Here is a 25188-nt window from a genome sequence, read left to right on the forward strand (position 1 = left end):
TTATTCCGCCACAATTTTATTGGGGTTCAATATCTGTGACACCACAAGATTTTTTTTTTTTTAAAAATCCATCCAAGTTTACATTTCATAGAAAAATCTTGACTCAAACCCACCCCGCCCCAGAAAGAGGACGTGACCACAACAGTAGAGAGCTGAGCAAACTATAAAATCATTGGTCCAGCTTTTTTGTGGTCTCTTTTTCCTTCGCTCATAAAAACCCACCACTCCATTTCAAAGACAGCTCCGGCCTCAACAATGGCTTGCAGATGTATAGCTGAAGTTATGTGAGGTAAATTAGATGTTATCTGCACACTGTAAATACTGTTATGTCTAGACACATATTTCTGTGCATACTGTGGATAATATTGCCATAATCCTGCTGAATTAAATCTAATCAAGATACTTTAAAGGAACAGTTCAACATTTTAGGATGTATGACTCTGTCCCCAGTGGAACAGTTTTTTAATTTCTGAAAAGAAATTATGAGTGGCATGGTTTGGTAATGGCAATAATGCACTCTGAGGGGTTCCAGTATAGAAAAATAATGCACTCAGTAAAGGAAACAGATGTTATTTTTTTATATTTCTACATTTTGTTGAGTGTTATTACTTTGCGGTTAATTTCAGACAAATTCAGCAACAGTTAGTCTAACTAAAGGTCATCCATTTAATTAATTTCTGGCAGAATAATAGATGGTAAATTCCACAGTTTTGAAATGATTCATTGAGAATTCATGGATGTTCATCCACCATACCTGCTCCACCCGGATCTCATACTCTCCGTTCAGCTTCTTCCCACGGAAATACTTGGCCCTGCATAGAAACAGAAAACAAACGGTAACAATAAATTCACAAAAGTCTGCTTTGTTTGCACATACATTTGATTAATAATCTGCAGATCTGTGTCAATTACTATGTTGCGAGGTTTGATTTGTCTATCTTTATTTTACGTGCACTTCAACATGTGGATTCCTCCCCTGAAGTAACTGTATCAACTCCTCACAGTCAAAACAACCTTAAAATATCCTTTGTTTATTTGATTGAAGGAGAGCTGAAATTTCAACAGACCCTCCAAAGTACCTTGTGAGCGGGCAAAATAATGACTCATATTTTCCATAATTACAGAATCTGACCTTGCAGGGCTTCAAGTAAACAGAATCTCTTGGCAAAGAGTAACGAGTGAAATGCAGTGCTTTTGACAGAAAACTCACTGATGGAAGGGTGGTCCCTGTGTGTGTGTGTGTGTGTGTGTGTGTGTGTGTGTGTGTGTGTGTGTGTGTGTGTCAGACGGTTGTGGTCAAGGTGAAACTAAATGTCTGTGGCTTCATTTTAAGTTCCTCTCCAGGCATTGATTCAATCCTGAAAATCTATGTTCATCAAAATTACATAATGAGAAGCTTTTTCCATGAAAAAAAAACCTCTTCTCACCTTGAAATGGCTTGAATCTAACTCTCCACCTTTGCCTTCATTTAGTCTGCAGTCTGCCTTTATCTCCACCCACCCCACTCACCTGCAGCTTCAGCATACCTGCCCACCAAATACACATACCTCTGCTTGCTTTCTGTTTTGCTAGCGACTGCATGCTACACAATGGCAAGTGGTAATAAAGGAGCAATTTAACCATGTTCTTCACTCTTGCTATGTCTTTAAGCCTGTGAAAAACATCCCATGGACGGTTAAAGGTTAAAAACTTTACCTGTGAACCTGCAGTTAGCGGATGAGTTACCTCCCAAACCATCAGATCTGCAGTATTTAGGCTGAGACATGTGGACTCACTGTCCTATTTAAAGCTAGAGTCTGTATACAGAAAAACCACAGTGGAAAGTTGATGTTGTTTACATTTGGTTCATTTAAGTTCACGTTGCTCAATTAAACTTCCAATGCCTGTAACTTCATCCAGGCACGATGGTCTCCTACACACACTCCTTCTCTGATGTTTGGACAGTTGAATAGAATAGATTTAGCTTTGCACTTTCATAGAGTTGGGGGGGGGGGGCATTGCTCTCCAACTTGAGATGCAGACAGATCCAGATTTTTATTCCCTGTGAGTCAAACTCCAAAAACACTGGAGCCTACATTTTCCACAGTACAACTCTGTTGCCTGCTGATGTATTCTTAACTTAACGCCCTCAGTTTGCAATGCAGGATTACTGTTACAAATTTGTACTTTTCCAAGCCCAAAGCCCACAGATCATTTACATGTCTCTTCAGAGAAGACATTACTTTACCAATCACCACCTATATATACCATAACATTAACTTGTCCAAATTGCCACAGTCACAAGAACAAACAGTGTCCTGACTTCACAGGCTGACAAGGATTTTGTGAACACACAGACCAGTGCACCGTGGATTATGGGATGTTGAATGCTCTCCAAATTCAGACTAAAGAAAACTAGAATTCAAAGGTTGTTCGAGCAGCCTTTGAAGCTTCACTGGCCCTTTCGGCCCATTATGACCCATTCAGACTAAAATTGCAGACTTTGTAGGATGCAACCCAAAATGAATTGCTTTACAGCAGAGGTTCCCCACTGTTTTTGCACCACAGACCCTTCTGTATTGACAAGGTTACCCTACTTCCTACAAAAGAAACGCTCAAACGTGCTGCTTTTTACTCTTGTTAGCTAGTTACAACACTAACAACACACGGAACTTGCAGATCGAAGAGGGCGATGCGGACTAATGACCTTATTGACTGATGAATATGGGTCAAAAGGGGCATCCTGTTGTGGCAGTGATGAAGAAAGATGCAGCACACAGAGGCAACGCCAAGATAATAGTCATTACTGCACAAATCATGCATGAATTATGAAGTTAGTAATCCACTTTTTTTGCCCAATCAGATTGTTTTCTCCTGGCCCAGTCGCAATGTGCTAAGACCCGGTATCAAGGAGAGAGAGTGATGTTATAACTGAGCTGTAGCTGAAGTTTCTGATGACACGATGCAACAGGGCTTATGGGAAACGAGGTCTCAATTTTTGAGTAATGTGTTATTTTGATATAAATACCTTAAAAATGGAGAGCCCTCTCCGGTGGTGGATTTCTGATTCTTTAATGCACATTCTATTATTTTTAGCCATGTTGTGTCCCAGTGCTCTGTGGATCTCAGCATTGAACTCTCACCCCTCGCAGGCGTGGGACCAGTGAACAATCTGTCAAGGCCTTCGGGCTGGAGCTGAGGATCTAGGCTACATGCTAGAGGCCTTCGGTTACTGGGACAGGCTGTTTGGGATTTAGAGTGCCTCTTGACCTACTCACACCAAAACACGTTTTCCTTTTGTAGCGTTTTTCTCAGAGACTCTCACCCAACAAAGCCTCGAATCCTCCTACACTCGTCTTCTCCATGTCCGCCTCTTTGTTTTTCATCCCCCTACATCTGTCCTTGTAGGCCTGTTCATTAAGGTTCATTATGGCCACTGAGGGGGATCTCACTCTTAACATCTCCCAGCTGTTGGACTTCAAAGTTTTGAACTGTCTCATTCTCTGTAATTTTGGAAGCCGTGAATCTTCAGCATGGCTGACCTACATACTCGACAGGCAGTGCCCCCTGTCACCCTGGACCACCACCACCACAGAGCATGGGGCTGGACCTGCGGGCTCACCGCCTAAGAATGACTGGTATGCGTTTCGAGGTTTTGCAAAACATGTCGTCACTCCTAGTGATCAATTTAATTTACAGGCGGCTGGGCTCTCTGGTTTGAACGACCGCTTTATATGTGTTCAGATGTAAACATTCAGCTTCGCAAAGAGGTCTGGGCTCTCCTTCTCCCAGTGGCGCACACGCCCACTATATAAACAACTTGTAGCTGAATTCATTTTTTTACCATGAGAATTCTTTTGTGTACCACTAATAGGAAGTGCATGACTCATGTACTGTATGTGAACAAAACCAATTGGCCCTCCAGGGTGTTTTTACAGTTATCCCTGCTTCTATTTGCATCCACTCCGCTAAACTCGATTGTTGAGCTAATACTGTTCTGTTTACAAAGGAGATTTTCTATGCTTGACACATATTTTCACGTGAAGATTAAATTCCCGGTGTGTGGGTTTAGCTCATGTTTTCCTCTATGAAAGATGCATGTTCCCAGAAATAGGAACAGGTTCAAGCTGTATCATAATCTGAGTAGTAGTGTAGTTATTGTCTGTTAAGGCCATAAATCGTGAACATTACTGTTCATTTGGAGCCTAATTTGTGTCCACCTGACAAATGCAAGTGCAATATTCACTCTCTTTTAGCTCTGTTTTTGGTCTCCATCAACTCCATGGGGAAATACCTGACTTTCGGTATGTTCACTAGCTAGTTTCAAACTGTGTCTGTTAATACCAGTTGAAAAGAAAGAGCTGCTAACAATGTGTATAAATATAAAGGTGCATGGCTGTCTGTGTTGCCCCTAGGCCAACAATGGAGGCGGAAATGACAACGGCCACAATAAACTGGGAAAAAAATGATGTCATTTACATGGATAGTGTCATGTGTGCGACACGGTTTCTGTCACCAAATCACTAAACCCACCTGTAAGTGTTAAATGATGGAAAACAGTAGCATCTTCCACCTTTCAGGTCAATGTTGCTGAAACTGAATTTTTCAAGATACTGTTTAACACTATGATGATGTACCACTCCTCTCAGTTTCACCAAAATCTGCCCAGAGATGTCTGGGATGATGAAAAGACATGGCTAGATTTTTTTAAAATAATTCTTGTTCTTCTTTAAAATGTTGGCCTACAGTCGGTTTGCAGTTTGAAGACTTTCACCCTGTTTTTGAGGTACAGCATGGATTGATAAATGGCACAAAAAAAATGCTCTGCGTCTTTTTGCTGTCGAGATGTTCAGCAGTGTGTGGGCTCCTTGCTTTTTTTAGACAAAACATGAAAATAAAACCTCGTCATATGGCTCAGGGCAAGACGAGGATCTCATAGTACTCAGCTACGTACATGAAGATGCGAACACTTTGCCAGAGCTGGTGCTGAATTGAGCAATCAGATGCTCACATCATTCAGAACACAGTGCAAACAGACTGACAGCTTCTTGGCAAATCGTCTTACATGTCAGCCTGACAGAGAGCGAGAGAGAGAGAGAGAGAGACATAGAGACAGAAAGGGAGGGATTGTCGGTGGTGGCGGTGATGCTCTCGGAGACTTTGCCTCAGTGCTGTGTACTTCTATTGTGCATCAGTCATTGCTTGAGGCCAAGCCTGTCAGGACAGAGCAGCGTTTCCCCAGAGACCTCAGCCTCTCTGCTGGAATGCCCAAGAGGAAATTCAACCCCAAGACAGGGAGCGATGGATGGACGGACACCCTCGCCTTCCCCTGCAATACCTTCACTCTGCCTTTGAGTCGGGACAGTTCAGAAAGACTGCGCGATCTGACCAGTAACCTGTGCTGCATCACAGCAAAAGTTCAAATCAAGGTTCATGGCACTGATATAAACTTAGATAAAGTTTTCTAAACACTCCGGCTTCACTGTATATTAACAAGGATCATTTTACCACTAATCTTGCATTTTTGTAACTTTCTAAACCCTGCTTTCAAGTGCCTCCACGTGATAAATTGGATACATCTGAAGTGCCCCCTTTTCAAACACACCTGCAGACTGACAATCAAAATGGAGCTGACACGAGTTCATCAATCGGTCAGTCAGTCGACACATAACGAAACGTCATCTGAATCAAAGAACAATGCATATGGAGCCAGGGTGCGCAACACTTTTTTTCCTCCTCTCTTGGGGTAATTCGCCATAACTCTCCTGTCATCAATGAGCAAGCAGCTGTTTTCTGTGAAAAACTGATTAAACAACTGTATGCAACCTGCCACGTACCATATGTCATACATGCAAAGTTAGCTGGTGAACATAGTGGAGCATTTAGCAGCTAAAGAGCCAGACATTTCCCTTAGGAGTTGGCGGAGACCAAAACAGAGCTAAAGGAGAGTGAATAGTGGTCATTCATATATACATTCATCAGGTGGCCAGAAATATGACGCCAAGCAAATGCTAATGTGTCCGTGTGTCTGCTGGATGTGTAGATAAGCAACTCTTGTGTCTGTTTACAGCTTGTGCTGCTACATACGGCCTATAGCTGTGTGGTTGCCCTGGATGCTGAGAGAGAATAGGTAGTGGAGGATGGTTACAGTTTAATGTGATTACTTATCAGGTGGACATTTGCCAAAGCAGCCAAGTGAAGCTGTGCTGTGGCTTTGGCTGTCTACCAGTTTCTCCTCCAGATAAAACAGTTTTGTTGGCTGCTGTGGCCCCAGTTAAACCAGTGGCCACAGATGGGATAAGATCAATGTTGATTTATGGAAATGCATGAAAAACACAACTCATCTGGGCAGAGAATGACTGCTGGAGGACTCGAGGAACACCGCATGGTGGCTTGAAAAATAAAAACAAGATTACATCTGGAACCACTACGGGGGCCGTCAAGTAAATTAGAAATCTGACCAGTGTGGCTGAAACTTTTATCTTGACTGCGCAGAGATTTCAACAGCAAAGCAGCACATGTTCCATGATTCAGCACCAGGACTCAGCTGCCTAAAAGCGGGTTTCACATTATCCTAAAAGTCAACACTATGACACGGACACGTTGCCAAAGCAGCAGCCAAATATTTGGTCGTTTTTACGACTCGTACTTGTCTCAGGCGCTCGAGCTTTAACTGTTAAGCTGCTGCTACGTGCTCTACCTGCACCTTTTGAAGTGGCCTCGGAGACTCGACGACATGACTGAGTAACACTCTGAGTCACTGTGAGAAAAGTGACAACATGTAAAGACTGAAGCCAACATGAACTGGACTTATTAACTGGATTTTCTCATATTGGCACCATTAAAAGTAATTTGCTGTTAGCAGTTCCAATGTACCCGTGGCTGCACAGAGATCTATCACTGGATTACTTTGACAATGAAGCAAACTTGTCAAGACGAGTTCTGGAGCTATTTTCTTTCAATAGATTCAATTAGTTCTCAGATTTACAGACACCCATCCCTGATAATGATATCCTCAGAAAGTGAGTCACACTGTATTTAAAAATGTGTGTATCATGCCTATGTGTTCAGATTTGAGTGCGATTTCTGATGCAAATTGCTGCAATTGAGTTAAAGCATCATAACTGCCTCCCAGAGCTGCCTCTTCCTCATCTCTCCCTGAGGGAAGATTTAAAGGAGTAGTGTCTAGTATTTAGTGAAAACACAACAATTCTTATTATCAGGCGATTATACAGTAATGTTAATAATTAGAGAATTCACAATACTGCCTTTGTGGCTGATATCCTGCTTTGAATGAGAAGAGCTGCTGCTGATGACAGAACATCTGTAAGCTCAAACACTGCAAGTGTTGATTATTCAAGCAGCAGAGGCAGAGTGTCTCACATAAATCTCAGAGGCTGTCACACATCACCCTCTGCTGGCCCAAGGCCTCCACTTCTGCACAGAAATAACCGACCATGAGGTGAGCTGAGGAGCGGTTCTCTGCGAAGCTGACGTTGAACTACAGTGCCCCTCTGTGGCCAGAAAGGGAACGGGCCGAGCTGCAAATCGAACACAACTAACTGAATCTGATCCTGTGATCTCAGATTTCTAAAACAGTAACCTTCCTTTAAGAAACTGAAGAAACAAACTGAGCATTAAAACCTTCACAGAGGCAGGATTTACTGCAGGGCTGTTGCATTATATTACACAGGTGATGCTATTAGCGTGTCCTTCACAGACTTTCTTTTTGTACTGAATAAGTCAAAGCCTCCCTAATTCTCTCTTTATATAAGTAACTGAGCTTGTTTAGGTGAATAAAAACCCATGCTGTTCCCTCAAGAGCAATGAAGGTCCCTCGGAGATGCGAAGTGAGCCTGGGCGCCTCAGTGGGTGGATGATCCTCTGAGGACTCATTTCAGAAACACCAGGATGTGAAGAGGAACGGGCCCTTTTGGGATTTCAGCCAGCCGGATTAAAGAAAAGAGGCCACCCGCCTTTTCAGAATATTGAGAGCAATCTTGGCGCTTTTCACTCGGCTGTCAGTAGGGCGCTTTAATTTAGTGATCATTTTTAGACCTCGGCCTGATCTCCCCGCAGAGCCGCAGATACAGGCTCCGGTAGGTAACGGTCCCAGCTAATTGTGTGGATAAATTCAAGGGCCTGGAAATACCTAATAACGGCTTCGCTGAGGTCGATTTACCGGCAAATCTCAGGCAACACAATAACAATTCATGAAATGGAAGAGTAGTTTATTGATTCAGTAAGACAGACATGATAAACTGGCTGCTGCATGTCTTGACTGCAGCTCTGGAAATCAATTCCTCCACAACGTGCACCAAAGGACAGCCGATACCAGCCTCTAACATGTATGTGCTGCTGCTGAAAGATCTCTTCTCATTAAAGCCCATTATTTTTCTGCCATCTCCAGAGCAAAACACCCTTGTTTTGTTACTATGACAATCTTTACTCCAGCACAGAATTGCCATAAGGCTGCACAAGCCAAGGACGCATGAGTCTATCATAAACAATACGATGTCTCGCTCCTTTCAAAACACAACAAGAAGAATGCTTTTGATTCAGCACGAGCTGAAAAACAAAGGTAAGCGAAGCACAGAGTGTGAACTTTTCACACCTCAGCCACATTTTTTCTTTTTATGCTAGCAGGTTTTGATAGCCATTGTGCTTCCTGGCACCGATGTGTTGCCTCCAAAGCAGCATGTTGAAGAAATACATATGCATTTTATAAAATACGAAGCAGGGGGATGGTCAGCCAAACTGTGTGTGGTTGTAAAGGGAGTTATGTGCTGGAATTACACAATGAACAACAACTTGTCCACTGAGCACTTCTGTTTAATAGAATACATTCATTTTCAACTATTTATTTTTGATGATTTATGAAAAACAGCACATTAGCCACTGCAGCATGTAATAAAGTTTCCACTCACGTTGAGCTGAAGCAGACCCAGAGATACAGAATTAAAGAAGTGCTCGCCTGTTCAGGTTAAACATAACCTACTTACCTTTTGAAATAAAGGTTGAACTGTCGTCTTTCATTACTCTGCTTCATGTAGCAGAACTGTACTGATGTTACTTCCAGTCAGTAAAGATGGCAAGTGAGCGAAGATGCTCATTGGTTTTGGTGATTCGATGTAGATTTGTCTAAGGGAGCTAAACATTAAATGAACCAGAACACTTGAAAATAAATACCTCAGTTAACAGATCAGTTCATTATCCGTTCAACTAGGAAACGGTTTGAGACACTGCAGAGTCATTTTAATGCACAGAAGTGCAATGAGTTCTCTTTTAAACGTGAGCAGCCGAATTCAGAAAACATGCAGCAAAACGTGAAAATACATCTTTTTTTGTTCAACTACTCACCCACCCATAAAACACTCACCAGTCTGTGTGCTGATCGTCAATGACCAGCAGGATCTTGGGCTTGCGTACAACAGGTTTAGGCGGCTGACCGCTTCCTGCTGATGCTCCTTCGGCAGCTGTTGCTGCTGCTTTGGCGTGGGCAGCGGCAGCAACGTTCTGGGCCATCTGAGCACTCTTCACCACACTGGAGAAGGAGCTGAGGAAGCTCCCTGGGCCCGAAGTCGAGCCTGCGGCCGAGCCCGAGGCTGAGCCCGGGCCCTGGGTCTGACTCGGGATGCTCGGGGGCTGCCGCCTCTCCGTGGCCGGGGAGGCAGGAGAGGAAGTGGATGAACCAGGAGGGGTCGGCCTCTGCAGATCCATCATGTAGCCGTTGGGGAGGTTGGCCACAAAGCTGCTGTCTGACAGGCGCCGGCGGAGGTAGTTCATGGTGATGGGCTGGTGGGTCAGTCAGGCCAGAGGAGGTGAGGGGGAAGAATGCCTGAAATCCTGCACAGGAGACAAAGGAGGAGAGAATCTGTTCACAATCAGATCTGCAATGCTGTTCACATCTGATCATTTGTTCCACTTAGCCTGTGGAGCGTTTTAGCATCTTTCGGCTCATTGTTATGATTTTATGGCGCACAGCTTTGTTTTGGTTCAGTCTCACTGTTCTCATCAACCTTGTTTGCAGCCGCAGCAGGCAGCCATTTTCCAGAAAAAAAAAACTCTAATAAACCCACTGCATGTTACCTTTCCAGCACCAAACAACAGACAAAAACATGTTAACACATTTTGATGCTAAAGAGCCGGATATTTCCCTCAGGAGTTGGTGGAGACCAGAACATTGCTGAGAGAGGCATGAATATTTTTTGCTAGATGTTTATGTCTGTGTTTACAGCTCCCTGCGCTGCCCCCCGTTAGTGACCAAAAATCTCAAAATGCTGTTTTCCTGTGGCTTTCACACTGTTTCTCAAGTGAGTGAAGGAACATTAGCACATGATCAAGAATTTAGAGAATTTCATTCGCAGCATTCAGTGAGCGTCAGTATGTGTAGATATTCCTCAGGATCAGATTTTGTGGCACATATAAATTTAGTTCAGATGTAAATGATTAAACATGAAGCTCTCTCTGATGTTCACACTAATTAGCATCAGATCTGAGGTGAAGAGTCAGACCTGGAAAACATGTATTTGCAAGTATCAAGCTTAGGAAGATGCCAAACAACAGCAGCTATTGAAAGAGTGTACTAAGGTGGTAAAGCTACAGTGTGAATCTGCTAAACATGCCGCTAAACCTGATTTGCATAAGATTAAGTTCCCCATGCCGGCTGGGACAGAAACCGCTGGCAAATAATTCAGTGACACAGCAGTGGCGATGCAAAGTTGGAGCAGTGATTCACAGCTCATTTCTTTGTAAAGGAGATAGAGCCCGCTAGGAGAAAGGAAACAGTTATATAACACATGGAACTCAGCGTGGCAGAGGAGAGACATTCAAACAGATTAGCTATCAAACTGCAACAAAGCAAGCACACTAGCAGAGGGGGAAAGAACCCCTTAAACCTGATTAAAACGAGGCCACTCTCACAGTAAATGGAGCTTGGAAGAGATGAAAGTGCATTTCGTATTGAGGCGTCACGTCTCAGGCGGATGTGCCCGGTGTTTGCAGCGGTGTTCTTGTAGTTAAAGGGGGAGGTGGGTCTAACAAGCCCGCAGCAGGAGGGAAAGGATGTAGGGCAAATGTTTCATCTTGACAAGTTAATGTAGTCAGACGATCACCACCAGGAAGCCTTTCCAGAGAGAGGAAAGCTGTAGCTTCTGCCTGAGCATGTGTAGGTAAGAAAGTGAAGTCAGATCCGTGAACGTGACCTCTGAGCTCTACAGAGGCTGCAGAGCAATAGTTTCAGTTCTTCATAAACTGAGTCCATTGCCGCCTTGTAAAGTTGTTGTGGCTAACATGCTAGCAAGCACTTGCCTATTCACACATCCCGCATACACGGGGCGAAATTAGCATTCATTTGTAGTCATATTTAAGTCCAACATTCACTTTCAGTTGAGCTCTGTTTTGATCTCCACCAGCTCCTCGGGGAAATATCAGGCTCTTTCGCTGCTAAATGCTTCACTTTGTTTGCTCGTTCCCTAGCGAGCGGCTGACTGAGCCTGTTTGCCTGCTGTTTGCTAGTAGGTAGTGTACAATGGATTCTTCAGAGCTCTGTTAGCTGAAAACAGGCTCATGAGAGCAGTAAGAGTGAATCAGAACTGAAAAGTTATGAGCCAATCCGAAACAATGAACGAAGACATGAAAATGCTCTGCAGAACTGCAGAGTGGTAGAAATCTCAGGGTTTGTCACTACTGCTTACCCTTTTAATAATGGATGAAATTATTTAACCAATCGGTAATAAAAAAATATTGATTAGTTTCGTTCAGCAGCTACAGAAACAAACACGTATATAGTTCCCTTTTTTATAAAAAAAAACAAAAAAAACAGCCAAAGCCATAAAATCAAGAGTGAAGAGTGCATTTCTTGGGGACTGTTTTCAGCAGTGGATTAATACACATTTGCTGCTCTAGTGACTATGTTATCATTAACAGCATACATGTTAATGGTAGTAACATTCTGTGGCAAAGAGGAAGATGATCTATTAGCTATGATCAACTCATTGGTGGTTTGGATCTTCACTTAGTGTTTGCTGACAATAAAAATACAGAAAATTATCAGAGATCCTTTAATACTTGGGTTTGGGGATTCAGTGTTTTGCCCATGGGCATTTCAGTAAGGCATGTGCTTGTTGTTAGAAGGAATAACACCAACATGGGGGATGTAATGTGCCTCCCAGCTGCTGGATAACCTATCCCATCACGGACTGAAGGGGCTTCCCCCGGGAAGTATGCTTATGTGTCAACCACCACAAAGCTCTTACAGAGAGCAAACTAGCAGGGCTTAAGTCAAATTATAGAAAATTGCTAGAAAACAGACAGAATAAAGACAAACAACAAGCAGCGGCAATTACAGTCACTTGGCCACTGATTGCCAGCTCAGCCCTCTTTGTAACGACTTGATCCCATTGGACAGATAAGGAGCTGCCTGCTGAAATGCTGAAAATCACTATATTTACACCACTGGCACATTCCCCACTTTCTCAACACCCAGTAAGCTGCTTTCTCTCCGTGCCAGAGCAAAGCTGACGTGATTAAATCCTTAAAGACGTCGCCTCTGACTTCACTGTGCGGCGCATCCACGCTGGGAAGAAACCACAGGAGACCCATGCTCTGCTACTGCTGACCTGATGGCAAACATTGGTGATAAGTTTCTCAAGAAAGAGCAGAGATACAAATAGCAAAAGGACAAAAATAACACCTCGGATTTTCCACCTATTTATGATCTTTCAATAATCCTTGTGTGGTAAGAGTCTGTTGGGGCCAACTATAAAAAGCTATAGAAAGGATGTGGATGTTGCACTGCACCCTTGTAGAAACTGAGGAATGATGTGTTGTACAGTAAGTGGTGTTTAAAGGAAATATTAGAGAAGTCCTTAAACTCGAACACCAAACAGGACTTTGGTTCAGCAGTAATCACAGGTTCTGCTCTATAATGATGATAAAAAAATCTAGTAATTCATCAGGATACAGCTTAAGGGAGCTCCTGCTGGTCTCATTTTGTCTCATGTTTCGCTCTTCAGTTTATATATTTTTTTTTTTGTATCCTGATTGTGTATCTGTCAACTCTATCACATATTCTGAAAAGCTGTTCTGTGAATTTACACACCAGATCCCGTTAGAATTGTCGACTAATTTGTTGACTAATTATTAAGGACATGCAGTCGTGTCGTTCCATCTTCTCTGACAACGTTGCATTCCCAGTTTCCTACCCTACATGTCCAAATTTTGCAATAATGACCGATATGTGCTTTAGTTTATTTTGTACTGTCAACACCTGAGATCTCCTGCCTGTCGGCGTATCACCAGAATGAAGCTGCCGTCCATGGAGGACCTCTACACCCCGGGGTGTAAGACGAAGGCCGACAGGATCATCAAGGACTCCGATCACCCCTGCCACAAACTGTTTTGCCTGCTGCCGTCGAGCAGAAGGGATCGCAGCATCTGGTCTCGCACCACCAGGCTCAGGCTTCATCCCACAGGCCAGAAGACTGTTCATTAAGCTCATTGATGGATCTGTTTGTATATATTATATCATTCACCTGTTTATACCTGCACACATCGTAGTATACATGCACATTTGTTTTTTCTGTTTACTTTTTTTTCATCTACTTGAATAACTTTCTTTTTATGCATATTGCATGAGTATTATTGCCTGAGAACAAGCATTTCATTGCCAGAGACCGCTCCCTTGTAACTGTTGTGCATATGATGAATAAAGAACTTGAAACTTGAGCTAAATACAAAATGAAAGCAGGAGGCAAACAAAAAAAGGCTACAAAATGTATGGCACAAAAAGAAAGAGCTTTTAAAAAGCCCTCACCTCACCATTTTATGACGCGTTTAGTATTTAATGAACTTTAAAACAGGCTTTAGCATCCTTGCTCAGGCTCTCACAAAAACCCTCCTGACAGCCCACAAGAAAACACGAACACACACACAGTCACTGTCCGTAAACTGTAACGAGCTTAACGGGATCAGTGTGTGTCTGCTGTGCAGCGTGTCACCACAAGCGCTCAAACATGGCTTTCATTATTCACGACAGTCTGAGTTGGGGGGGGGGTGTCGGGGGTGTGACTGGTTACAGCAGAGGGTCGCTGGACCCGTGTCAAAGTGAGGAAAATGAAATTAAGGAGAGGTGGGATAGCAGAGGGACCACATGCTGGCATGGGAGGTGGCGTTTAATCTGCCCGGAAGCATTCTGGTGGATTATAACATGTGTGTGGGACTCGCTGCTAGAAGGATGTTCATGACAGTCTCTATCCTGCAATATTTTTTATTTATTGTATTTCTATTCCAGAGTAAGATATCTCCATAGCTACTGACCAGACGGGAATGACGTGGTCCAAATGTCCTTTCCTTTAGCACCCTCATCAGGCCATCAGGCCTTCCCTTTCAGTCAACATTACAATCGGTCCAAAATCTCCACAGAAAATATCTAAAAATATCTAAATCTAATAAGTGGACTGCCATAAACTTACAGACAAAATCCATGCTCTTCAGGCCTTTTTCAATCTATTTCCTTTTCCTCCTCTGTAATTCCATCCTGGCTCCAGGCTCTAAGAGTAATGAAATCATCGTTATGTTTTTGTTCCTGACCAATGTGTTCGCCCGCCTTTAGTTGGGTTTGAGGTTATTCGTTGTGTTTCAGTCAAACAAGACTGTGAGGCTTCATATCAGCTTCCTCCTGTCTTGCCTCTTGCCTTTTTTAAACATCAGCATGACACATTCCTCACAGCATTTGAGATTATTTAGATTATTAGTCTCCGCCTACCAAGACTGAACTCAACTAATGAGATTATTTATGCTTTTTGGCAATGTTTGGAAAGCTGACACAGCCTCTGGTTAGTTTATCATTGACTGTCAGTAAGCTTACATTTTTTTAGTAAGACTATAAGATGAATTACTTTTTAATGTGGGCCTAATTTCACCAGTTTTTACTAGTTTTTGAGCCGTGGCAGCAGCTCCATGGATGGCAATGTCAGTCTGTCACTTCACCACTTTGTCCAGAGGGACTTTTTCTGGACTTTTCCTCTTGTGCCACCATCATGTTTTGTGGTTTTGAGTGAAATGTGTCAACTATTGGAGGCTGAGTTTTCATTTCGCACCATCATTGGATCAAAATTTCACTTTGTCCAATATAATAATAATATGAACCCCGACAAAAACAAGATATTCCTACCTGTCTCATCTTGTTAGCATGCTAGCATCCTAAACTAAGAAGGTGAACAAAGTAAACTGCTTAACATCTGTATGTTAACATTGTCAATGTGAGCATGTTAGCATGCTAATATTTGGATTTAGTTCAAAGCACCGCTGTGCAGGTTGCTAGCTTGGCTCTTTACAGCTGGTGTTAAAATGCAATCTGAGTCCAGAGATAATATCTGGATAAGGAAAAACACAGAGGTAGAGGTAGGCTGGCTCGCACTGCAATCAGATCTTAGGTAGGTGTAAACGCAATCCGTACAACGCGCTGGCATCCGTACACAATAGAACATTGATACAGATATTTCATTCTAGCCAGCATAAAATAGAGGTTGTTGTTCAGATTTAGAGTGCATGTAAGCCATAAGGCTGAAAGAGAAATGGCCTGAATTACTGATTGCACGTCTCTTCTGCACCACGAAAGAGCCAAAAGACGCATCGTGCAGCAGAGCTGCAGGAAAAATCAAAGCAACATGGGTGGGAAATGAATGCTATACAGTGACGGTGTGAGCTGCACTGTTCTGTGCAGCTGATCTGCTGTTAACAAGGCATATAATTTATCTAATCACAGAGCAGCCTACACGCTGGTGCTGCAACACACAAGGACAAATTGACGCAATGTTTTATACAAAGAAAGGAATAACTTAACGCATTACATTTGCGGAATTTCCAAAAGGGACAAATGATAGAATTTACATAGACGCCAGTTCACAATGTTTAGACAGTTCCCATTAACTGAACAACTCTCAAATCTTAGATCTTTTTAAGGAAGTCTGGGGCTGATTAAGTTGTTTAATGTACAGCTTTTGTCTCTTGTCCTTATTTCTATTACCTGAGACTTTGTTATTATAGCACATACATTAGCATGAATGTGTATATACTCTATGTAGAGCTGCACATGCTACAGATTCGTGTATGTCATGCACTGTTCCTTGCACCTGTTGTTCATATCCCCCCAGCGCCGGCACCATCACTCTACAAATTCCTATATGTCCATCATACCTTGCAATAAAACAATCCGTTTTGTAGCATCAGATGAGCTACAGTGTTTCTACAGTCGCTTAGCAACTCCTTATTTTACTTATGATCCTACATGTGGTGCAGAAGCCCAACTACGTAACACTCTGCTCCTACTTTTTGGGGAACAGTGATGGTAACATCATGACTCATCACTGTGTGTCTAGCACTCTGCCACCTTCTTATTGTTGCTACGAGGTGTGCATTACGAGGCTAAATTTCCCATGAAAAGAAGAGCTTTGTTCTGAAAACTGACATTATATGTTAATGATCTCCAGAGAAGTGGAATAAAGTAGATCTCAGAAGTCATTCATGGCTGTTGCTGGTTTGAATCCAAAGTTAAATCCTGAACTTCCTGCATGCTGATGCCTCTGCTGTGGCGAGACATCTGCAGAAAAGTTGGTGTTTAGTTGCTGTGTTTGTTTGTGTCGAAGCCTGCTGCTTTATTTTAATCAGCCATTGTAAAACTTGTAAAATGCCAGATTGTGAGGACACTATTAGGCTTAGGCTGTTGATTTCGGCGCTTGGAAATGCAAACATGCTGTGAAACGCTTTCCATGCACTGCTTCTATTTTAGACCGACTCGTTCCAGGTCTTTTCAAACAGGAAAAGCCCAACCAGATGAAACGTAATAAGATAATGGGAACATAATTATGCCTACAATACGTACCACACAGATCAGTTTACAAAGCTCAAAACCTAATCTTAGGGTCTTGCTGTTTTCTGTACTTGCAGAATCACCCAGCAGGAATGAGAAAGTCATCCTTGAACTGTGAACCTCAACGACTGCAGTGACAGAATGTGCTCAGCGACGCCACAGTCTCAGCTCACTGCGAGAGTGTCTGCAGCAGCAGCAGCAGCAGCAGCGACGAGCTGGTGAGGCGAGGAGTCACAGCCAAGTCACCACGCAGTGACCTCACCGCCCTTCTCACTGCAGACGCCACATTAATATCCACACACAGACAATGAGGCGGGTGGTAGAACCAAGCTCTCTTTCTCCCTATACAGACTACTCCAGAGATTAGACAGGTGCACTGGAAACAAATGTCAAGAAACCTTGAAAGCGATAATGTCTCTCAGCTGAGAGAGATACAGGGACATTTTTCATTGGTTGAGCCAAACATCCAGAGATTTCACTGGACTGAAGCTCCACAGCTCCATAGATACTCAACATGTTTGCATACAGCACAAAAACTACAGCACTACTTATTACAATACATCATCCATTCATATCTAAGTTATGACGAACAGGTTGTTGATGAATCATTTCCATATAAACAGCATCAGCAGCGTATTGATTCAGAGCTCCATTCAGAACAAACCACCCCCACATTACTCCAAGTTGTTCCTGCACCGAAGTCTCCTCCCATCACAGACTGGACACTTTTCTCCATGAAGTCTGGTGCACACCAAGAAGCACCGAACCAGCTAATTAAGAACAGAAAGGTCACTGTTATTTTGCAATTTATCATTTCACCAGGAAAAAAAGGGGGGATCATTAGTGGCTGCAGGCAGCCTTTCATGCTGAGGAGCATCTGTTAGGAGACAAAATAGATAACTGGTTATGGAGTGCCTTGTGCCTGTCTCATGATTGCCTGATAAATATTTCATGGTGTTTCCTTCACAATATGGTGTCATTATCGTCAATATTCAGAGCTGAACTGTAACACTGCACCCATCGAAGATGGAGGTAGAGTCAAATTCAGCTAACAGTAAATCTGTATGTTTGAATGCAACACTTCCAGTATGTTACATTTTTCCCTGTGACATTAAATATCTGTCATCTGTCAATGTTATCTGTCAGTTAAAGCTCTGAAAAGCCGCCAAAGATGAATGAATGTGCTCCATCAGGACTGTGTGGGTGTGGTTTGATCAGATTTGACTGACAACAACACAAGCAAGCCAACGTTAGCAACAAGCTAGTGAACACAACATTAGCAACAAGCTAGTGAACACAACATGAGCAAAAAGCCAGTGAACACAACATTAGCAACAAGCTAGAAAACGAAAATGGAGCATTTAGCAGCTAAAGCGCTGTTTTTCACGGGAACTGGTGGAGAACAAAACAGAGCTACGAGGAGAGTGAAATGTATACATTATCATATTTGCCAGGACACAACACCAAATGAATGCTAATGCTGCTTTATATCTAATAAATGTGTAAACACAAAACAACTGTTTGCTAACTGTCCATTTAAAATGTGGTGCTACGTCAAATTTGAGCTGATAGGTTGTTTCCAAGTGGCCCTAAAAACCCTAGTTATCTCAGAATTCAAAGAAAACAACAATAGTGATCATTTAGCCTACAAACTTTTCTAATATTAAGCGGATTGTTTAGATTACTGGATATGTGTTCTGTTTGGGTGCAGGTTGTAAAATAAGGCTAATAAATAGCCTCATGCAAAGCAATTACAGCAGAGTTCAAAGGGAAATATTAGGGCTAAAAGGGCTTTCCTGCATCAGTTCAAAGCAAACTGACTTTATTATCCACCGTCACCCCCGGTCACAGTCATGAAATGGATACCCCCAGCCTCCCCACCTCCCTCCCCTGGCGAAACGCTGAGCGGAGGAGTGACTGGACTGGAGGCTGCGGAGACATGGCTGAGGGAATCCCTGCACAAAGCTGCTGTAGTACATCACCAAGCTGTCAAGCCACTCAAATCAACCTGACACAGCAAAACACTGCCAAAGCACCACCTCATCCGAGGAACAGTGACAATAATGATAACAAAAAAAAAAACAAAAAAACGGAAAATATGAGCTTAGTGGGAAGCAGCTGATTTCAGGCACAGCCGGCAGCAGGGAGCCCACACGCGGGGGCAAACACTGGAGACAAAGCGCGGGAGTGACGCTGGGAAGAAATGCGCACATAATTTACCTGAGCTGTGGTCAGTGGTGAGCAAGTGTCGGCTGATGACTGTTCTTCTTCTTCTTCTGCTTCTTCTTCTTCTTCTTCTTCTTGTGATGCTTCTTCTTCTTCTGCGCTCAGGTCCACGGTCCTCCTCAGCCTCCCAGCCAAGCCCCCCACTCTCTCTCTCTCTCTTTCTCTCTCTCTCTCTCTCTCTCTCTCTCTCTCTCTCTCTCTCTCTCTCTCTCTGCACAATGCATGCCGGGAACGTGAGGGGTGTAGTGGATTTATTACCGCAGTCGATCCATGAAGCTCATTGGCCAACGGGGAACTAGAGGAAGCATCTGTCAGTGAAGCAAAAGGGAATAAAATGTGAAGCAAGGAAAAATAAATTGAATTTCTAAATAATGTTGTTGTTTTATTTGCCTCTGAAATGGATCTAAAATGTCTTAAATGTATGTTGTATCATTTCCTATGAAGAAAATATTCTTTGCTGTATAATTATAATAGACAGTGGTGTTTTTCTCATTTACATCACCATGGTACACAAGTGAAATGTTTGTCAGCAGTACTAATCAATATATTATTGGTTATTGATTATACATACTTTCACATGCCAAAAACATCTAATTGCTAATTTAAGAAAAGAAAGCCCTTTCAAAATGCTGATTTATTGTGGTTTTAATACAATTTCTCTAAATATTAAGACTAGCAAATTACCACAACAATGCTGCACAACTTTAAAGCATTGAAAAGCAAATACATGCAGGGCTAATTCCTGTGGATCATATTATACATAGGTGGGAAAAAAAAAACAAAAAACGAGATGCTATTCTGCTCTCTGATGTGCAATTTTTTAGCAAACATCTCAGGTTGTTGCTAAAACGCTCTAAGAAAAAAAAACAAAAACAAAAAAAACACAGAACCAAACAGCTACTTAGCAACTAGTTCATGAACATAGTGGAGCATTTATCAGTGGTGCACAAAGATTTTCAGTGGCTCCATCTGGTCATCCCTATGAAAAATGTCTAGGGGCACCACTGGCATTTAGCCAGTAAAGAATTTCCCACAGGAGTTGGTGGAGACCAAACAAGAGCTAAAAGGAGAGTGAATGTCGGACTCATCAGGTGGGCACAAACATGGCTCCAAATGAATGCTAATGTTGCTCAAATATCAATGTTGTTTGTACAGGTTTTCCTCCTGTGCCTCAAGTGGCCAATAAGTCAATGACTACTATTTTAAATGGTGCATTAAGGTGCCCTCTCGGCCCTTGCCTTCCACAATGTCCAGTAACTACCTTTTTGACAAAATAATGAATGAACAAAACACCACTGGAAAGGGAAATGATTGAGGAATTTGTCAAGCTTATCAGCAGGGGTAAATATTTGATGAGGCACTCTGGTGCAGGAGAATATGTCGACCCACAGCTGTCACTGATGTAACAGAGTGTAATAACAACATCATAAATCTCCTTTAACCCACAGTCTGCGGCCATGACGCCACTGAGTTGCTCCTGTTTGCTGAGTTTGCTGCCCTGAAAGGTTTCTTTCAACTGCAGGCTGAAACCAGTACAGTCTGTCATTTTGGTCAGTCTTAAAATGTTTGATGTTTCATTTCAGGAGTTCATTGGGTGTCTAACTGATCATATGTCAGAGTGTATGCATAATAATTACAGCACAGAGCCTAATTATGACACTGCAGCCTCCAGTCAATGCATTAGACAGCAGGATCATAAGCACAAAGCTGGATTAAGAAAACTTTGAATGAATTCATGGATAACTATGTGAATGAATGTACAAATCCTGTGATTGTGTTAGAGCTAATTACTCTTTAATGAGAAGCTGTGGTCCAGCTTCCAGCCCTCTGGAGGCAAACAGCATATTCACACATGCTACAATAGCAACTAATTAATTCCACATTTAATGTTACACTACAGTGTAAACCTTAAGTTGGATATTTATAGAGATGTATATGAATCTGAGCCAAGAGCAGCTTTTTATAGGTATCTATTAGCTGCATGATTTCTGCTTCAAGCCTCTCTTTGGCTGTTTCATGGTGTAAGCTTGAATTCATGACATAACCAACTCTCTGCTATGAATGCATGTATCTGTAAAAATAAAAAGAGACAAGAACAGAGACATAGACTGCACCCCAAAGTGCAGTACAAATGTTGTCATCCAATCACAGCAAGACACATCTGCAAACAGTAGCTGCACAAAAATAGATACTAGAACGAGGGTGCAGCCTCGGAGGATCGGCAGTCTCTATTTCACAGGAGTAATTTAATATTAGGCCAACATTAAGGCACCATAGTAGAAGTCGTAGGAGAAAAATTGTTTTAAAAAAGCAAACAAATAAGGGCAACAGCATGAAAACAAAGCCATTGAAAGAAAAGACTATTGCTGTGTTCAAAATCACTCCCTGACTCACCAAACTTTTTCCCTTGGAGGACCAAAGCTGAAACTTTATGGTGGGCCACAGCACAAACACCTATTGTATTGTATTGTATTGTATTGTATTGTTAAGATGCAAAATGGTACTTGGATCCCATGTGTCCTTAATGGATTGACTTCCTGCAAGACACAGTGTAACCATGCTGAGATCATGAAAAATAATGAGTAATTAGGGATCCTAAATATTTGAATATCACATTTCTATTATCGTTTATTTTATTATGATTCTGATTATTGTTATTATTATTATTATTATTGCTGTTGTTTTCTTTTAGGCTAGAAACCTTGCAGGCCAAATCGAGCCTGTAACGCTGAAGTTATTTCAGACACAGTCAGGTCTACAGTCATGCTAGTGGCTCTGTGAAGCTCCACATTGGCACAGTGGTACTTTGTCTGTGAACCATTGATGTCTGCAAAAAAAAAAAAAACCTAATGTCAATCTATCCAATAGTTGTTGAGATATTACAGTCTGAATGAAAGTAGTGGTGGACTGATGTTCCCTGGTAGGCTTAAAGAAAAAAAAAAAAAAAAAAACACACCAGAAAAAGCATTGACTTGCCAAGTGGTATTAACAAACCCCACATCCCTAACATAGGCAAGCATAGTATGTAATCATAACTCTGAGAAAATAAAAAGTTCTCAGCTCTGAAAGCTTTGGCCACTGCCTTCCTGTTTTATACTGTAAAGCAACACAACACATTTCCCTCCTGTAGCCCAGTGTGAAATAAGTGTAAAGTCTAGGCTGCATGAAGCTCCTTTAAGGACTTATAAATGAAGTCACAAGCAGCATTAAAGGCAGACAGAAAAATACAGGCATTAGGACACACCTTTTAAAACTGGTTAATGAACAGGTGTAGTATTGATCTATTGAGGGCTGCACATACAGTACATCTGCTGAAAGCAGCTGTTATTGAAATCACCGGAAACATTTCAGAAACTCACAAAAACTTCTCCTGCTATCAGCCAAGTAAAGATCTGACTCACTTCCATTCACATCAGGGCTTTTGGCACTATAGCATTCTTCCATCAGCTGGAACAAAACCCACCATGACTCAGCAGGAGCATAAACACGGCGAACACCAGGAGGGGTGCACGCAAACAAAAGGAAAGGAGTCATATTTAATTCATAAGCTCATGCAATGCAGGAAAACCAGATTTTCCGATATGCTCAGGCCTGGAAGCTCCCCACAGCCGCTTCTGGAAGATCTGCTCTGTCTACCAGGAAACGACAGGCCGGGCAACACACAGCAGCCACCACGGGCACACATCAGACAGGAAGTAGCTGCTTAGGCTGGTTAATGTCAGTGGATATTTACTGTCACTAGGTGGGCTGTTGCATCCTGCAGGGCACAGCTGCATTTCCCATAGGACAGCTCCATGTTAATGGGCAGCAAACGCATAATGAAGTACGAGGGTGGAGAAATGGATGCAGTGACAGTGGCAGCCAAATCCATTTTCTCCCTGGGAATTGTCGTTTTGTTATCTACTGTACCATCAGAGCTGTTTCTCTTCTCTGCACAGAAAAAAGGCTGTATGTTTTGAACCGCGGGAGAGTAAATATTCTCGATTAGTGACCTTATACTTACCACATACCAGAGGGAAAAAATCCTCCAGTCCTTCAGTCCTCCACCACCAACCCCCGAGTATCCACCAGTGCTTGTGAATCCTCCCATATTATACTTTGATTATCATTAATACAAATTGTTCACAGCTCAAATAATGCGTTTATTTTGAAATAGCAAAGATAGGATACATGAAGAACATTATGGTGAACAAGCTGTTCAATTAAGCACAGATAACACCTAACACACATAACACATTACTGTCAAATCAAAAACTATATGGTAGCCCACAATGTCCCTATAAAGAGAGATGTGTAAGAAACACCGACATGTAGTTTGAGCAATATATTTGTCAATACAAAAACCTTGATTAGGATAGCTTTAACTCAAAATGCCTTTTGTTCAAACCAAAGATGTATCTTTCAGGGAATTTCTGTTAAATTTGTACTTATCAGAGCAGGACCAGGATTTGTGGTCTTGTAATTTGGCAAAATGCCTGCATAACGTAAAACTCAGCCCTTCAGCATTGAACAGAGAAATGCCTTTATAACAAATTAATGTCTTCATAACCATACAGTAATATACATCAATGCATTAAGTCAGAGGCTTAATATAACCCATTGCAGAGATTGTAAAAATAAGTGTTCAGCTTTAGTGTAAATCAATGCATTTTTTAGTATGTGGAAAGATTCAATGTAAAAGTCAGACAGCGTAGAGAAAATATGAGAGATAGAGATGAAATAAAATGAGACTATAAGATGAAATCTCATCTTCGCATGCAAACACATTCACACTGCAGTTTGTCAGGAAACACAAGGGGAGGTACTTGCTAGTGTATATACAGCACACACTGTGTGTGTGCGTGGAAGAAAGGGGGGGTATGCAACCTAATGTCTAATGTCACAGGAAGCACCGGCAGCCATATTGATCATTTTTCATGCCCTGCCTCATTTCACTAAGAGGCCCAACCCGAAGGCTGGTGGTGTTTTCAATTCAATTACGAGACAGGCAGAGAACGACACAGAGACGTGCTGCTCCACCAGTAACAAGGCCACATAATACGTTTCTGAGTGCATATTTTCAATATAATGTTTGTAACAATGTTTGTAAATAGTAAAACAATTTGGAAAATGGTCATATTTTAGATGCAGTGGAATAGTAATGTTAGAGGTGCAATGTGTACGAACTGGCCACCTGTTGAATTCATCCTCCAAATATGTGGCAGCATATCATTGGAGTAACAGCTAACTGCTGCAGTTAGCCGTGCAGCTAGCTGTCCTATGAATATTAGCTCACTCTCCCTCTGATGGGGAGTGTTAGTGTTTACACTGCTTGCACAGGAGCTTTGGACATACAGGAGGAACAGGTTTTCAGGGTCAGGTCAGGGCAGGGGGATGCAGCTGGGAATGCTGACTTAAGATTCGAACACAACGCAAGTCATACAACCTCCAGATGTGGTCACACAGGTCCGCTCGCATTGTATTTACAACTTACTCTAACATGCATCTTTAAAAGCAGGTCCCACCGAGATTTGAACTCGGATCGCTGGATTCAGAGTCCAGAGTGCTAACCATTACACCATGGAACCCCTGCACACCTGCTTCAGGTGACACATGACATCATCATTTAGCTCTGCTAGCCGTGCAGCTAGTGGCCCTACTAGCTGACTTGAGTCGGCCCTGACCAAGAGCTCGAGGCACCGCTTGAGTGTTGGCACTGAACGGCTGGGATTACGCAGTGCCGAGGTGATTTACGAGAACCAGTACTCTAACCTTAACACGGCAGGTGGGGAAAGGAGAGCCGTGAAGTGGAAGAGGAGCAAGAGAGGGCGATCATCACTGAACCAGAGTTGGTGATTGTTGGAACAGTGGAAAGACAAAAAAAGATGTTTTGGTGAATTCTATTTTGTTTCTGACGCGTGTTTTACGATGATTTAACCTGGTAATTAGGCTTGTCTCAGTTCGTAAAAGAGAGAAACTTGAATTCACAAGGTGTGCCGCTGTATTTTTCTGTTTAGTAAGGAAAATAGATTTCCTTTCTTTACATTTGGTTAGTTTATTTTGTTTATTGCTTAGATTAAAAAGCTAAGCTAAGCTAAGAGAGCATGTTAAACTGGCTGTTTACATACATC

The 25188-nt window shown here is 42.3% G+C and overlaps 1 protein-coding gene and 1 non-coding gene across 2 annotated transcripts in view; both read right to left on the reverse strand.

Moving 5' to 3' along the window:
- Positions 1 to 19252, reverse strand: part of syn3 (synapsin III) — a 94022-nt gene extending 74770 nt beyond the window's left edge. The window contains exons 1-3 of the mRNA XM_076721753.1: positions 19073 to 19252; positions 9359 to 9825; positions 755 to 812 (exon numbers count right to left, since the gene is read on the reverse strand). Coding sequence (XP_076577868.1) covers positions 755 to 812; positions 9359 to 9765 — 465 coding nt within the window. The 5' untranslated portion in view covers positions 9766 to 9825; positions 19073 to 19252. The remainder of the gene's footprint in view (positions 1 to 754; positions 813 to 9358; positions 9826 to 19072) is intronic.
- Positions 19253 to 24573: 5321 nt separating this feature from the next.
- Positions 24574 to 24645, reverse strand: trnaq-cug (transfer RNA glutamine (anticodon CUG)). Its single transcript has one exon. It is a non-coding gene; the product is annotated as a tRNA-Gln (tRNA).
- Between the last annotated feature and the right edge of the window lie 543 nt (positions 24646 to 25188).

Source organism: Chaetodon auriga, chromosome 22 (assembly GCF_051107435.1).
Source record: "Chaetodon auriga isolate fChaAug3 chromosome 22, fChaAug3.hap1, whole genome shotgun sequence".
Classification (NCBI taxonomy): domain Eukaryota; kingdom Metazoa; phylum Chordata; class Actinopteri; order Chaetodontiformes; family Chaetodontidae; genus Chaetodon; species Chaetodon auriga.